The 15,124-nt window shown below is 36.2% G+C and overlaps 1 protein-coding gene across 1 annotated transcript in view; it reads left to right on the top strand.

Annotated features, from left to right (window-relative positions):
• Positions 1-15,124, top strand: part of LOC115226706 (zinc finger protein 91-like) — a 59,757-nt gene that overhangs the window by 30,892 nt on the left and 13,741 nt on the right. The window contains exon 7 of the mRNA XM_036515121.1: positions 7,727-8,146. Coding sequence (XP_036371014.1) covers positions 7,727-8,146 — 420 coding nt within the window. The remainder of the gene's footprint in view (positions 1-7,726; positions 8,147-15,124) is intronic.

Raw genomic sequence — 15,124 nt, 5'->3', positions numbered from 1 at the left:
TCGTAGGAGACAGACAACACACAACTTCTCTTTTATATATATAGATATACAAAGTGGAAATAGATATGGTAGTTGGGGTGGGGAACGAGATTTTACAAAATGTTTATCAGCTAAGCAAATGGCCTTCCCTAAATGCATTAAAAACATAATACATAATAACCTTCACTCTTAAATACAATGCAGCAATACTCACAATGTAATCATTTCAAACATATTGGAAAAATAAGAAATTACTCATTTTGCCCCGCTTACTAAGTTTGTCCCTCACCTTATAGTAAGAAACAAGCATTCGATAAATTATGATAAAGCATTGGATTCTCAACATTTCTGTGGTTGGAGTTTATTTGGGAATATTTCTCCAACTAAAACACAACAAACAAACGTGGAAATGATGGAGCGTGTAGGAAGAAATGGGAAAATACTCATTTTGCCCCGCTTACTAATTATGTCCCCTTACCTTATATTAAGAAACAAGGGTTCGATAAATTATAATAAAGCATTGGATTCTCAGCATTTCTGTGGTTGGAGTTTATTTTAAGAACATTTCTCCACCTAAAACACACAACAAACAAACTTAAAGAAGAAACGATGGAGCGTGTAGGAGGTTGCCGCCATAGCTAGAAATAGCAGCCAAATGTGGAACAAATCAAAGGACATCTGAGACAGGAAGTATTTAAAAATTAAATAGTTTAATACTTACGGAAATGGTTTTAAAAAGGATGGTGTTGTTGTTAGAAGTGCGTCAGGTGGTAGAGAAATGTATTATAAATGTGTTTGGGAGTGAATTGAGAGAAATTATGGAACCAGAGATATTTATTAAGATGTAATGAATGGAGACGGAAGAACGTTTAGTGCGCATGCGTGTGAAATGTTGATTTCACATTTTGGCACAAGGCCGGCAACTTCGGGGCATGGGATGGTGCGTAAGTCAATTCCATGGACCTCAGTAGTCAGCTGGTATTTATTTTATTGAGGCGGCGAGCTGGCAGAACCGTGAGCACGCCGGGCGAAATGCTTAGCGGTATTTCGTCTGCGTTACGTTGTGAGTTCAAATTCCGCCGAGGTCGACTTTGACTTTCATCCTTTCGGGGTCGATAAATTAAGTACCAGTTACACATGTGATCGACTTAATACCCATGTCTGTCCTTGTTTGTCCCCTCTGTGTTTGGCCCCTTGTGGGTAATAAAGAAATAGGTATATATTTTATTGAACCCCGAAAAATGTGAAAGGCAAAGTGAATCTGGCAAATCTTTTGAGTAACACCGCACGAATTATTTTTTCCTTAGTGAAAATCGTACTGGTGAAAAGATCAATGAGATTGGGGTGAAATCTCCGAGGCTTCCACCTCACCCCCACCTCGTTTTTCGGACCCCCGTCAAAAGGGGGTTGCAGCATATTAGGAGGTCACAGGAATTCATTCAACGAAAAGAAAAGAAGAATTCCAATGATTCCGGGACGGGGGTGGCCCTCCCTTTTTTTCCGAACCAAAATAAATAATTTTGGATCTTTTCGGTTTGACCAGCAGTTTTTTAAAATAATTTCCACGTAACTAAACACTTTTAAACTTCGTATATTGGTAGAATGTGTTTATAAAACATCTTTTTCTCTTGGCTTTATTGAGAAAATTCTGTAGTTTGTAAGATATTTGGTGTTGTTTTTTCTTTAATTTCAAACAATCAATGACGTCTATTGAGGTGAAAAACATTCTGTGCCGTATGAATATGTCCCTCGTTTAAGAAACAGATTCGGTTTATTTACATTTGTGAAGAAAAAAAGATACCCCGCTCCTAACGCTAACCCTAAAATAGATTGAAATGCAATAGATCGATACTAGTGTCATAATTATGGGTGACAATTTCATATGACGCCGCTAGAAAAAACTGCCGTTTAAACCGAAAAGATCCGGAATTTGCAGCATATATAAGGTCAGGGTACTTGATTCCACGCAAAAAATCCTAGTATTGGCGTAACTTCGGTAGATGTACCGGTGTAAGTACCAAAAGTACTGGATACATTTCAAGAAAGGGTTTTGATTTTTATATATATGGGTGGGGGGTTAGGGGGGTGAAGAAAAGGGTTTCTGTTATCTTCAGAAATGTAAACAAAGGCACGTGTGTACCTATACCGAAGCATCGCCCGAGTATTTTTTTTTAAAATTATGAGAAAAGAAAGCTGACTTTTGCAAATTTTTAGAAGCTTTCCTCCCACCCTCGGTAAAACGATTTTTTCACAACAAATTTCAAAACAGTCGTAATCTACAGCATCTGGAGCAAATTTGTCGAGAACTTCATTAGAAAATATCCTTTTTTCTGGAAGTCGACAGCTGAGGTCCATGGCAGTGGTTTTCAACCAGGGTTCCGCCAGTACAGTGCAGGGATTCCGCAAGAAGTTACAAAACTGCTAAAATCGGCTGTAATTTTTAAGTCTCCTGTGCAGATATGTGTGCATAAGACTATTAAATTATTGCCCAGGGGTTCCTCGAGCCAGTGGAATGTTTCCTTGGGGTTCCGCTCCAGCAAAAAGTTTGAAAAGCACTGATATATATATATATATATATTGTATAGTGTTTTAAATATACACATGTTTATATATATATATATATATATATATATATATATATATATATATATATATATATATATATATATATATAAAATGTGCAATATATGGCTTCATCGAATCCTGTAGAGACTTCTCTTGTCATATGTATATATATATATATATCAGTGGTTTTCAACCAGGGTTCCGTGGAACCTTAGGGTTCCGCCAGTACAGTGCAGGGGTTCCGCAAGAAGTTACAAAACTGCTGTAATTTTTAAGTCTCCTGTGCAGATATGTGTGCATAAGACTATTAAATTATTGCACAGGGGTTCCTCGAGCCAGTGGAATGTTTCCTTGGGGTTCCGCTCCAGCAAAAAGTTTGAAAAGCACTGATATATATATATATATTGTATAGTGTTTTAAATATACACATATTTATATATATATATATATATATATAAATAAAATGTGCAATATATGGCTTCATCGAATCCTGTAGAGACTTCTTTTGTCATATATATATATATATATATATATATATATATCAGTGGTTTTCAACCAGGGTTCCGTGGAACCTTAGGGTTCCGCCAGTACAGTGCAGGGGTTCCGCAAGAAGTTACAAAACTGCTGAAATCGGCTGTAATTTTTAAGCCTCCTGTGCAGATATGTGTGCATAAGACTATTAAATTATTGCCCAGGGGTTCCTCGAGCCAGTGGAATGTTTCCTTGGGGTTCCGCTCCAGCAAAAAGTTTGAAAAGCACTGATATATATATATATATATATTGTATAGTGTTTTAAATATACACATGTTTATATATATATATATATATATATATATATATATATATATATAAAATGTGCAATATATGGCTTCATCGAATCCTGTAGAGACTTCTTTTGTCATATATATATATATATATATATATCAGTGGTTTTCAACCAGGGTTCCGTGGAACCTTAGGGTTCCGCCAGTACAGTGCAGGGGTTCCGCAAGAAGTTACAAAACTGCTGAAATCGGCTGTAATTTTTAAGCCTCCTGTGCAGATATGTGTGCATAAGACTATTAAATTATTGCCCAGGGGTTCCTCGAGCCAGTGGAATGTTTCCTTGGGGTTCCGCTCCAGCAAAAAGTTTGAAAAGCACTGATATATATATATATATATATTGTATAGTGTTTTAAATATACACATGTTTATATATATATATATATATATATATATATATATATATATAAAATGTGCAATATATGGCTTCATCGAATCCTGTAGAGACTTCTTTTGTCATATATATATATATATATATATATATATATCAGTGGTTTTCAACCAGGGTTCCGTGGAACCTTAGGGTTCCGCCAGTACAGTGCAGGGGTTCCGCAAGAAGTTACAAAACTGCTGAAATCGGCTGTAATTTTTAAGTCTCCTGTGCAGATATGTGTGCATAAGACTATTAAATTATTGCCCAGGGGTTCCTCGAGCCAGTGGAATGTTTCCTTGGGGTTCCGCTCCAGCAAAAAGTTTGAAAAGCACTGATATATATATATATATATTGTATAGTGTTTTAAATATACACATGTTTATATATATATATATATATATATATATATATATATATATATATATATATATATATATATATATATAAAATGTGCAATATATGGCTTCATCGAATCCTGTAGAGACTTCTTTTGTCATATATATATATATATATATATATATATATCAGTGGTTTTCAACCAGGGTTCCGTGGAACCTTAGGGTTCCGCCAGTACAGTGCAGGGTTCCGCAAGAAGTTACAAAACTGCTGAAATCGGCTGTAATTTTTAAGTCTCCTGTGCAGATATGTGTGCATAAGACTATTAAATTATTGCCCAGGGGTTCCTCGAGCCAGTGGAATGTTTCCTTGGGGTTCCGCTCCAGCAAAAAGTTTGAAAAGCACTGATATATATATATATATATATTGTATAGTGTTTTAAATATACACATGTTTATATATATATATATATATATATATATATATATATATATATATATATATATATATATATATATATATAAAATGTGCAATATATGGCTTCATCGAATCCTGTAGAGACTTCTTTTGTCATATATATATATATATATATATATATATCAGTGGTTTTCAACCAGGGTTCCGTGGAACCTTAGGGTTCCGCCAGTACAGTGCAGGGGTTCCGCAAGAAGTTACAAAACTGCTGAAATCGGCTGTAATTTTTAAGTCTCCTGTGCAGATATGTGTGCATAAGACTATTAAATTATTGCCCAGGGGTTCCTCGAGCCAGTGGAATGTTTCCTTGGGGTTCCGCTCCAGCAAAAAGTTTGAAAAGCACTGGTCCATGGATTCGACTTAGGCACCCCCCTCCCTCGATATTGCTGGCCTTGTGCTAAAAATTTGAAGCCAACATCTCATACGCATGCGCACTAAACGTTCTTCCGTCTCCATTCATCACTGCAGTACAAGACTCCCTGGTGCCTAGAATTTCTCCCAAACACATTTATAATACATTTCTCTCCCACCTGATGCACTCATAACAACAACAACACCATCCTTTATAAAGACATTTCCGTAAGTATTAAACAACGAAAACATTTAATCTTTTAATACTTTGGTGTCTCAGATGTCCTTTGATCTGTTCCACATTTGGCTGCTATTTCTAGCTATGGCGGCAACCTCCTACACGCTCCATCGTTTCTTCTTTAAGTTTGTTTGTTGTGTGTTTTAGGTGGAGAAATGTTCTTAAAATAAACTCCAACCACAGAAATGCTGAGAATCCAATGCTTTATTATAATTTATCACTTGATATAGGGAAGGGGAAGAAATTAGTAAGCGGGGCAAAATGAGTAATTCTTCATTTCTTCCCACACTTTCCATCGTTTCCACGTTTGTTTGTTGTGTGTTTAGATGGAGAAATATTCCCAAATAAACTCCAACCACAGAAATGTTAAGAATCCAATGCTTTATTATAATTCACCAAATATTTATTTCTTGATAAAAGGAAAGGGACGAAATCAGTAAGCGGGGCAAAATGAGTAATTTCTTTATTTATTTTTCCCCCGTTTATTTGAAATGATTTCGTTGTGAGTATTGCTCCATCATTTTGTATTGTTGTGTTCGGGAGTAGGAATTGGTCAGCATAGTTGCTGAAGTTGGGTGAGTTCGAAACACAGTCAGGTAGGGTTACTACAAGCGAACAGTGGTCCCGGTGCGCGCATCCGCACTAGCTAGTCGTAAGTAGTCGATCCTACAACGACTTTTTAACCCTAACCTTAGTTTGTTTATAAAAATAATTGTGAATGTGGAGCTGGAGTTTACAAATATGTTAGCACCACACAAAATTTTTCTGATGTAAATTTTAGTAAATTAGAAAGTTCTGTTGTTCAGGTAAATGTTTATTTCTACAGTTTATCTTTATGGAAATGTTGAATCTGTATTTTTTTAAGTAGCCTCTATATCTTACACTGTTGTTTCTTTATTCTTTCAGAATATCAGATGACATTGGCATAACTGAAGATACATTCTCATTATTTATCAGCTTTTTAAAGACCAAATTGGAAATATTGTACACAACAGATATATAAGATTGTTTCTATAAATCTGTGGTGGAATTCCTCTGATATATTTACTCTGAAATGTGTTATTAGCAAACCTTCTGGACATCACTGGCTGGAGTGTCTACAAGATGTGTCTCTTTGCAAATTAAACTTGGATAAATTTACTAACGAGTTTTGGGACAAAGGTAACACTGGACAGAAATACAGCAGTCGAAATACTTGCAAACAAAAGACTATAGCAGTACAAAGAAGAAAACATATATATATATATTTTGTGATTTTCAAAGAAAAATAATGGAAAAAAGTGAAAAACTAGAGGAGATGATTTTTCCTGAAGATGCAGAAAAAGGGAGAAGATTATCACATGACTGTGATGTCTGTAAAAAGTCATTCTCGTATAAGAGCAGTTTGAATATGCACAAACGTATTCATACAGGGGAGAAACCATTTCACTGTGTCATTTGCGGAAAATCATTCTCTAACCGAAGTGATTTAAAATCTCACACACGTATTCATACAGGAGAGAAGCCATATCAGTGTAACATCTGTAGTAAATCATTCACTCAGAATGGTGCTTTAACTTCTCACAAACGTTTCCATACAGGGGAGAAGCCATATCACTGTGATATCTGTAGTAAATCATTTTCTGTAAGTAGTAACTTAATTGCTCACAGACTTATCCACACAAGAGAGAAGCCATATCATTGTGGTGTCTGTGGCAAATCTTTCTCTTCAGCAAGTATCTTTGCTACACACAAGCGTATTCATACAGGAGAGAAGCCTTATCATTGCGACATCTGTGGTAAATCATTCTATCAAAAAATTCACTTGACTACACACCAACGTGTTCATACAGGGGAGAAGCCTTATGAATGTGACATTTGTGGTAAATCATTCTTTCAACAAAATAACTTGACTACACACAAGCGTCTCCATACAGGGGATAAGCCATTTCACTGTAATGTCTGTGGTAAATCATTTTTTCAAAAAAATAACTTGACTATACACAACCGTATTCATACAGGAGAAAAGCCCTATCACTGTAATGTCTGTAGTACATCATTCTCTTGCCAAAGTACTTTAAATTCTCACATAGGTGTTCATACAGGGGAGAAGCTATTTCACTGTGACATTTGTGGCAAAACATTCTCTCAGAATTATAACTTGACTAACCACAAACGTACTCATACAGGAGAGAAGCCATATCATTGTGATGTCTGTGGTAAATCATTCTCTCAAAGTGGCCACTTAGTTTCTCACAAACGTTTCCACACAGGAGAGAAACCCTATCACTGTGACGTCTGTGATAAATCTTTCTCTCGAAGTAGTTGCTTGAATATGCACAAACATATTCATACTGGAGTGAAGTCATTTCACTGTAACATTTGTGGTAAATCCTTCTTTCAACAAAATAATTTGGCTACACACAAACGTATTCATACAGGAGAGAAACCATATCACTGTAATGTCTGTGGTACATCATTCTCTTACCAAAGTGCTTTAAATTCTCACGTACTTGTTCATACTGGGGAAAAACGATTTCACTGTGACATCTGTGGTAAATCATTCTCTCAAAACTATAACTTGACTAACCACAAACGTATTCACACAGGAGAGAAACCATATCCTTGTGATATCTGTGGTAAATCATTCTCTCAAAGTAGTGGCTTAGCTACTCATAAACGTTCCCATACAGGAGAGAAGCCATATCACTGTGATATCTGTGGTAAATTATTCTCCACAAGTAGTTACTTGACTACACACAAACGTCATCATACCGGAGAAAAGCCGTATCACTGTAATGTCTGTAGTATATCATTTTCTTCACAAAGTGCTTTAAATTCTCACATACTTGTTCATACAGGTGAAAAGCGATTTCCCTGTGACGTTTGTGGTAAATCATTCTCTCAGAATTATAACTTGACTAACCACAAACGTATTCATACAGGAGAGAAGCCTTATCGCTGTGATATCTGTGGTAAATCATTCTCTCAAAGTGGCCACTTAGCTTCTCACAAACGTTTTCATACAGGTGAGAAGCCATATCGCTGTGATACCTGTGGTAAATTGTTCTCCAGAAGTAGTTGCTTGACTATGCACAAACGTATTCATACAGGTGAGAAGCCATATCACTGTGACATCTGTGGTAGGTCATTCACTCAACATGGCAACTTAACTTCTCACAAACGTGTTCATATAGAAAAGAAGCAATCCCACTGATAATGATATAATAATGAAATTATTGTATACAGTGCTCAGGTGCACCACAACTTGTCAGAAAGTGCATATAGAGTATATGCAGTAATGTAGAAATGTCTGGGAAGCGAACAGTGTATGAGTCAGATACATGCTTGTGTGTGTATGGAGGGGAGAAAATCAGGTGTAGTGTTGGCGAATCTCAGGAAGCATGGAAGTTTTGAAGGATGCAGTGCTCCGACAACTAACAACTGATGCCGGCAGTTTGTTCCATGCTTCAGCAACTCTCAGTGTGAAAAAATGTTTCCTAAAGTCATGGGAGTTGTGCTGTTTTCTTACTTTGTAAATATGTCCACAGGTATTAGACGGGTGGAGTTTGAAAAGGTGCTCAGAGTTATTGTTTGTAAGATGGTTAATAATTTTATGGGTGTCTGCCAAGTCAGCTGCTAGATGTCGGAGTTACAATGTGTCCATGCCCAGGGAAGTAAGGCATTCAGAATATGGCTAATGCCTGATGGAGGGTATTCTTTTGGTTGCACGTTGCTGAACGACTTCCACATGATTGATATCCTGGGCAAGATAGGGGTTCCAGACCGGTGATGCAAATTCCAGGTGAGGTCTTACCATAGCTATATAAAGCCGCAGATAGATAGCCGGAGAGCGGCTCACAATTTGTGGTAAATCGATTTCGGTAAGTGGCCACTTAACACTTACACCCTGCAGAATTATTCTGTTGAATGTAATGTTTATTGACATTATTTTTCAATTTGTCATGCATTATCACACAGCTTTCAAATTTTGATGAGGTGATTATTTATCTTCGGAATGATATTGCTAGGGTAGGTGTTAGAGGCCGATTCTGGATAGTTTGAACATAAAATTGGTAGAATATTTGGGGCCAGATATGGCCACTTTGAATGCTAAAGGGTTAACCCTACAAGGACCATAGCATTGAAAATCTTTATTTAGTACAATTTATTTGAATATAAGCAAATGCAGTGAATAAAGGCTTTGAAAATACATTTTTAGTATTCGTTTACATACAAAACATAAATATATGTTGACATATATATGAAATGATGCTCATGATTGCACATTTTAAACAGTTGTAGAAATTGAAAAGTAATAAGTAATAAGTCACCGCTCGGTACTTCTGGTGTTAACTAAATGTGTACCATAAGTCCTCTTTTTTCCTAAAATTTAAAGGTCAAAATCCCTAGTGCGTACTATATACCTAGATCCAAGGCTCCTTCATTAGAATTTCAACATCAACAACACGGTATTTTTTTATGTATGTATATGTGTAGATTTGTATGTTTTGTTTTATGTATGTCTTCTCATGCATATAGTTGCATATCTAGACATGCTCATATACCGTAAATCCTCGAGTATAATCCGCATTTTTTCCCCAAAATTTAAAGGTCAAAATCCCTAGTGCATACTATATACGAGGCTAAAAATGAAAAATATTTTCTAAGCAATGTCCGAGTCTCTATTTGCTGTCCGGCAATGTTTATTCAGACACATTTTGTGATGTTGGGCCCGAAAATACCTTAAGCTAAGCCTGAAAGCAACAAAGTCATAAAAGAATCATCCATAACTTGCAGTAAGCAACATTTATTAAAATAAAAATATTCAGAATACTGAATAACATGTAACGAAAACAACTTGAAACTATATTTACATTCCCATATAACAGTTAAGAACACCACCATTATTGTATTAGGCATGCGTGGGAGTGTTTGTTCGACTAGGTGCTGCTGGCTTAATTACGCACGACCCAAGATAGGGAAGGGGTGCGTATTATACACAATGTTCAGGTTTTTCAGAGGTACAGCCCCCTAAAAATCCCCTGTGTATTATACTCAAAGATTTACAGTATCTATTCATATAGATGTATGACTACCAATGTGATAATTCATAAGAACAATAAGCATTTTGAGCTCCTCCTAAATTGGTGATAGTGTTGTAGGCATTCTGCTTGGCAATAACCAAGTTATTCATCAGGGCATTGCTGTAATTGTCAAAGTTCCTTTTGTGCCAAGAAAATAATAAGGTAGCGAGCTGGCAGAAATGTTAGCACACCAGGCTAAATTCTCAGCAGCATTTCGTTGCCATTACGTTCTGAGTTCAATTTCCACCAAGGCCGACTTAGCCTTACATCCTTTTTGGGGTCAATTAAATAAGTACCAATTACGCAGTGGGGGTCGATGTAATTGACTTGATCCGTGTGTTCTTGTTTGTCCCCTTTATGTTTAGCTCCTCGTGGACATTAAAGAAATTTAAAAAAAGGGACACTCTCTCAAAATGTAAATGTATTCACACAGGAGAGAAGATACAACAGTGTTTGGTAACAACCTCCCAACTCTATAGATTGTCACCACATCTCAGGTAACTTATCTGTGGGATACTTTTGGAATAAAGGCAATTTCTTCCTAATTTTGAATTTGTTTTGCATGAATTTTGTTATGAAACTATTAAAACCAATATGCATGGCTGTGTGGTCAGAAGCTTGCTTCCCAACTATATGGTTCTGGGTTCAGTCCCACTGCGTGGTACCTTGATCATGTGTTTTATACTATAGCATTGGGCTGCCCAAAGTGTTATGAGTGGATGTGGAAGACGGAAACTTCGTATACTGGTAGAATGTGTTTATAAAACATCATTTTCTCTTGGCTTTATTGAGAAAATTCTATAGTTTGTAAGATATTTCGTCTGAAAATCCGAGCATTTCGGCAATTTTAACCAATCGATTACCTCCATTCAACTAAAATCATTTACTGCGTCTAAAACTGAGACAACATCCTGTAACTAACCCTAAACCTCCCCCTAACCCTAACTTTGTTTTTCTTAATTGTTAAATTAATTTAATTCCATTGCTTTAGTTTTTTTTACAGGCGTAACAATTAAGAAAAAAAAATTTAGGGTTAGGGGGGAGGTTTTGGGTTAGTTACAGGATGTTGTCTCAGTTTTAGACACAGCAAATGATTTTAGCTCAAAAGAGAGCATAGGATTGGTTAAAATTCGAAAAATTAAACTACATTAAACAAACAAATTACAATTTTCTCAAGAAAGCCAAGAGAAAAAATGTTTTATTTTGACACATTCTACCAGTATACGAAGTTTTAAAGTGTTTAGTTTAACTAGAAATTGTCAGCCGTTCAAAAGGAAAAGATCCTCGACCTTTTCAGGGCCGTGGATCAGTTTATTTCGTAGACTATGACTTCAGAAAAAAAAATATTTTTAGCATAAAATACACAGAATATAAATGTTTGCATATCTTTATATATAAAACTCTAGTTGTGTGAGTGTCTGTCCCCTTCGATTTAGATTCCTAACTACTCCCACATTTTGCGGTGCAGTTTAACCAAATTCGGGTATCTTATAGTCGTGATTCATATCGAGCCCGTCTGAGTATTAGCGCGCGTCAATGATGAGTCTACGATTTTAAAAATAATTTAACATCATTTTTTATTCCATTTTAATGCATAAAATGCATCGTGTGTCGATGGCAGCGGAGTTGGCGTCCACGCTCACAGCTGCACCTGTTTGCTTCTCCCCCTTCTTCCCTCCCTCGTGAAGCTGTGGGGAAGGAGTGTAAGGAAATCAATGTCGTAAAGCGTTGTCAAGGAGACCAGCGTTCTTTTAGAACAACGACTTCATGGCTTGAAGACACCAAAACAGAAATGGCTAAGAAAGCCGGAATTGGCATCTATAAGGAAAGTAACTCTCTAAAAAATGCTTATATAGTTATTTCCCTTACAAACCCGAGCAACGCCGGGCGATACAGCTAGTATATATATATATATATATATATAAAATTTCTTGAAATGTTTACCGAAGTTAAGTCAAAAATAATTAATTCTCCCCCCCCCCCCGCCCAATTTAAAATTTTGATTTTGTTTACTTTAAAGAGCTTGTTGCGAATTGACGAACAATGTGCAAATCGAAATTAAATACAGACAAAAGCATTAACCGGAAAAGAATTTGCGTTTTACTCGTCTTAAATAATTGTAAATAATGATGAAATGTAAATTAAATATACACCAAGGCATAGGAGTGGCTGTGTGGTAAGTAGCTTGCTTACCAACCACATGGTTCCGGGTTCAGTCCCACTGCGTGGCACCTTGGGCAAGTGTCTTCTACTATAGCCTCGGGCCGACCAAAGCCTTGTGAGTGGATTTGGTAGACGGAAACTGAAAGAAGCCCGTCGTATATATGTGTGTGTCTGTGTTTGTCCCCCTAATATTGCTTGACAACCGATGCTGGTGTGTTTATGTCCCCGTAACTTAGCAGTTCGGCAAAACATAGAATAAGTCCTGGGGTAGATTTGCTCGACTAAAAGGTAGTGCTCCAGCATGGCCACAGTCAAATGACTGAAACAAGTAAAGAGAGTAAGTATATTTGCCACCTAAATGTGGCGGACCCATAGAGGACGATGCTACTGTTGTTTATAGCCCCAGGAAGCCATCTCCTCCAGCTGGCTTATGACACGCTGTCTGTGTCCGATTTGTTCAGAGATTTATTATTGCTTAAAGATACACCATTTTATGAGAGACAAACATTAATATCTTATTTTAGGGAGGAGTCGAACATGAATCCAGTTTTCTTGTCCGTGTTGTGTTAAGCTGCGTGTGCGTTGGTGTGACAAATTACATTCAATCCAAGTTTGGATAACAAGGTTTTATATAATATATAAATATATGCATATATACATACATATATGTACATACCTACATATGTATATATATATATATATATATATGTATATATGTAAAAAAATACAAACTGGGACAAGAACGCAAAACATTTAGAAGACGATACAAAAAACACGGACGGGACATTCAAAGCCTTCAATCTTCAGTCAAGAACCGGATCATCCTCGCAATTTCGGCTGATTAATCTTGAGATTGCTCCGATCTGGCCAAGCGCATTAGATTCCTTGGAAGAAAGCCTCGAATGTATACAAAACAAGGACGAAAAATGGACGATGTTACACGAATATGAATACAAAAATACGTATAAACAATAATGATAATAATAATAACAAAAAGAGGACGTCACAGACAGGCGTCTTTCGACAGGACGGGTGAACTTTGAGCTGAGGACATCAAAAAAACATTGAACAACGAAAAACAAACTTTTTTTCTTCAAACAACGAAAAAACCACAGAAAAACGAGACATACAACACAAGGAATATTCCCCTTCTTCAGTTGTCCCTGTTTCAACTATTCCACATTTCGAAGGTAAGGACAAGACGCGACTTCGTTGAAACCGTCCTTCCCGCAAAGCAAATTAAATAAAATTTGGGATTTTTTGCGGAGGGGTAAAAGAGGTAACAAGAACAGGACAGTGAGAACAAAACAGTAAAAGCAAATGATGAGGGCTGTTAAGCCAAGACAAAGGATTTATATAACTGTATTTTTACAAAAGGTACTTATGAAATAGTAAAAACTATAGAAACGTGGTTGTTTCATAGCTAGTGAAAATTAGATTGTCGGTAGTTGGCTGGAGAATAAACCACTTGACGTTCATGGTTCAGGGTTCATCTTATGTGATTCATGTTGGAACAGAAGAGAGAACGGATTGTGTCAACTACATAACGAGGAAGCTGTAATGGCTAAGAGCAAAACGAGTCAACCGCTCTGATTTTAATCTTATTTCAGAAAAGAAACAATTGTTAATATGTTGATTAATTAATAAATTAATTTGTATCGATTACATCTCTCTGTATATATATATGGTTCCAGGTTTAGTTCTGTTTAGGTAGATGTTTATTTCTAGAGTTTATCTTTATGGAAATGTTGAATCTGTATTTTTTTAAGTAGCCTCTATATCTTACACTGTTGTTTCTTTATTGTTTCAGAATATCAGATGACATTGGCATAACTGAAGATACATTCTCATTATTTATCAGCTTTTTAAAGATCAAAATGGAAATATTGTAGAGAACAGATATATAAGATTGTTTCTATAAATCTGTGGTGGAATTCCTCTGATATATTTACTCTGAATTGTGTTATTAGCAAACCTTCTGGACATCACTGGCTGGAGTGTCTACAAGATGTGTCTGTGTAAGAATTAAACTTGGATAAATTTACTAAAGAGTTTTGGGACAAAGGTAATACCAGACAGAAATACAGCAGTTGAAATATTTGGAAACAAAAGACTATAGAAGCAAAAAGAATTAAAAAATTATATATACATTGTGAATTTCAAAGAAACAATGGAAAAAAGTGAAAAACTAGAGGAGATAGTTTTTCCTGAAGATGCAGAAAAAGGAGGGAGAAACTTATCACATGACTGTGATGTCTGTAAAAAGTCATTCTTGTATAAGAGAAGTTTGAATATGCACAAACGTATTCATACAGGGGAGAAACCATTTCACTGTGACATCTGTGGTAAATCATTCTCCCGAAATGACAACTTAGCTACTCATAAATGTTACCATACAGGAGAGAAGCCATACCACTGTGATATCTGTGGTAAATCATTCTGTACAAGTTCCGAATTGCTCGTACACAAACAACGTATTCATACAGGAGAGAAACCCTATCACTGTGACGTCTGTGGTAAATCCTTCTCTAACAAAAGTGCTTTAAATTATCACAAACACATTCATACAGGAGAGAAGCCATATCAGTGTGACATCTGTGGTAAATCATTCTCTCAAAGTAATGACTTAACTGAACACAAACGTATTCATACAGGAGAGAAGCCTTATCGTTGTGATGTCTGTGGTAAATCATTCTCTCACCGAGGGGATTTAAAATCTCACAAACGTGTTCATACAGGAGAGAAGCCATATCAGTG

The sequence above is a fragment of the Octopus sinensis genome, linkage group LG30, assembly GCF_006345805.1.
Source record: "Octopus sinensis linkage group LG30, ASM634580v1, whole genome shotgun sequence".
Taxonomy (NCBI): domain Eukaryota; kingdom Metazoa; phylum Mollusca; class Cephalopoda; order Octopoda; family Octopodidae; genus Octopus; species Octopus sinensis.
Note: the sequence above shows the minus strand (reverse complement) of the source record. Positions and strands in the feature narration are given on the sequence as shown.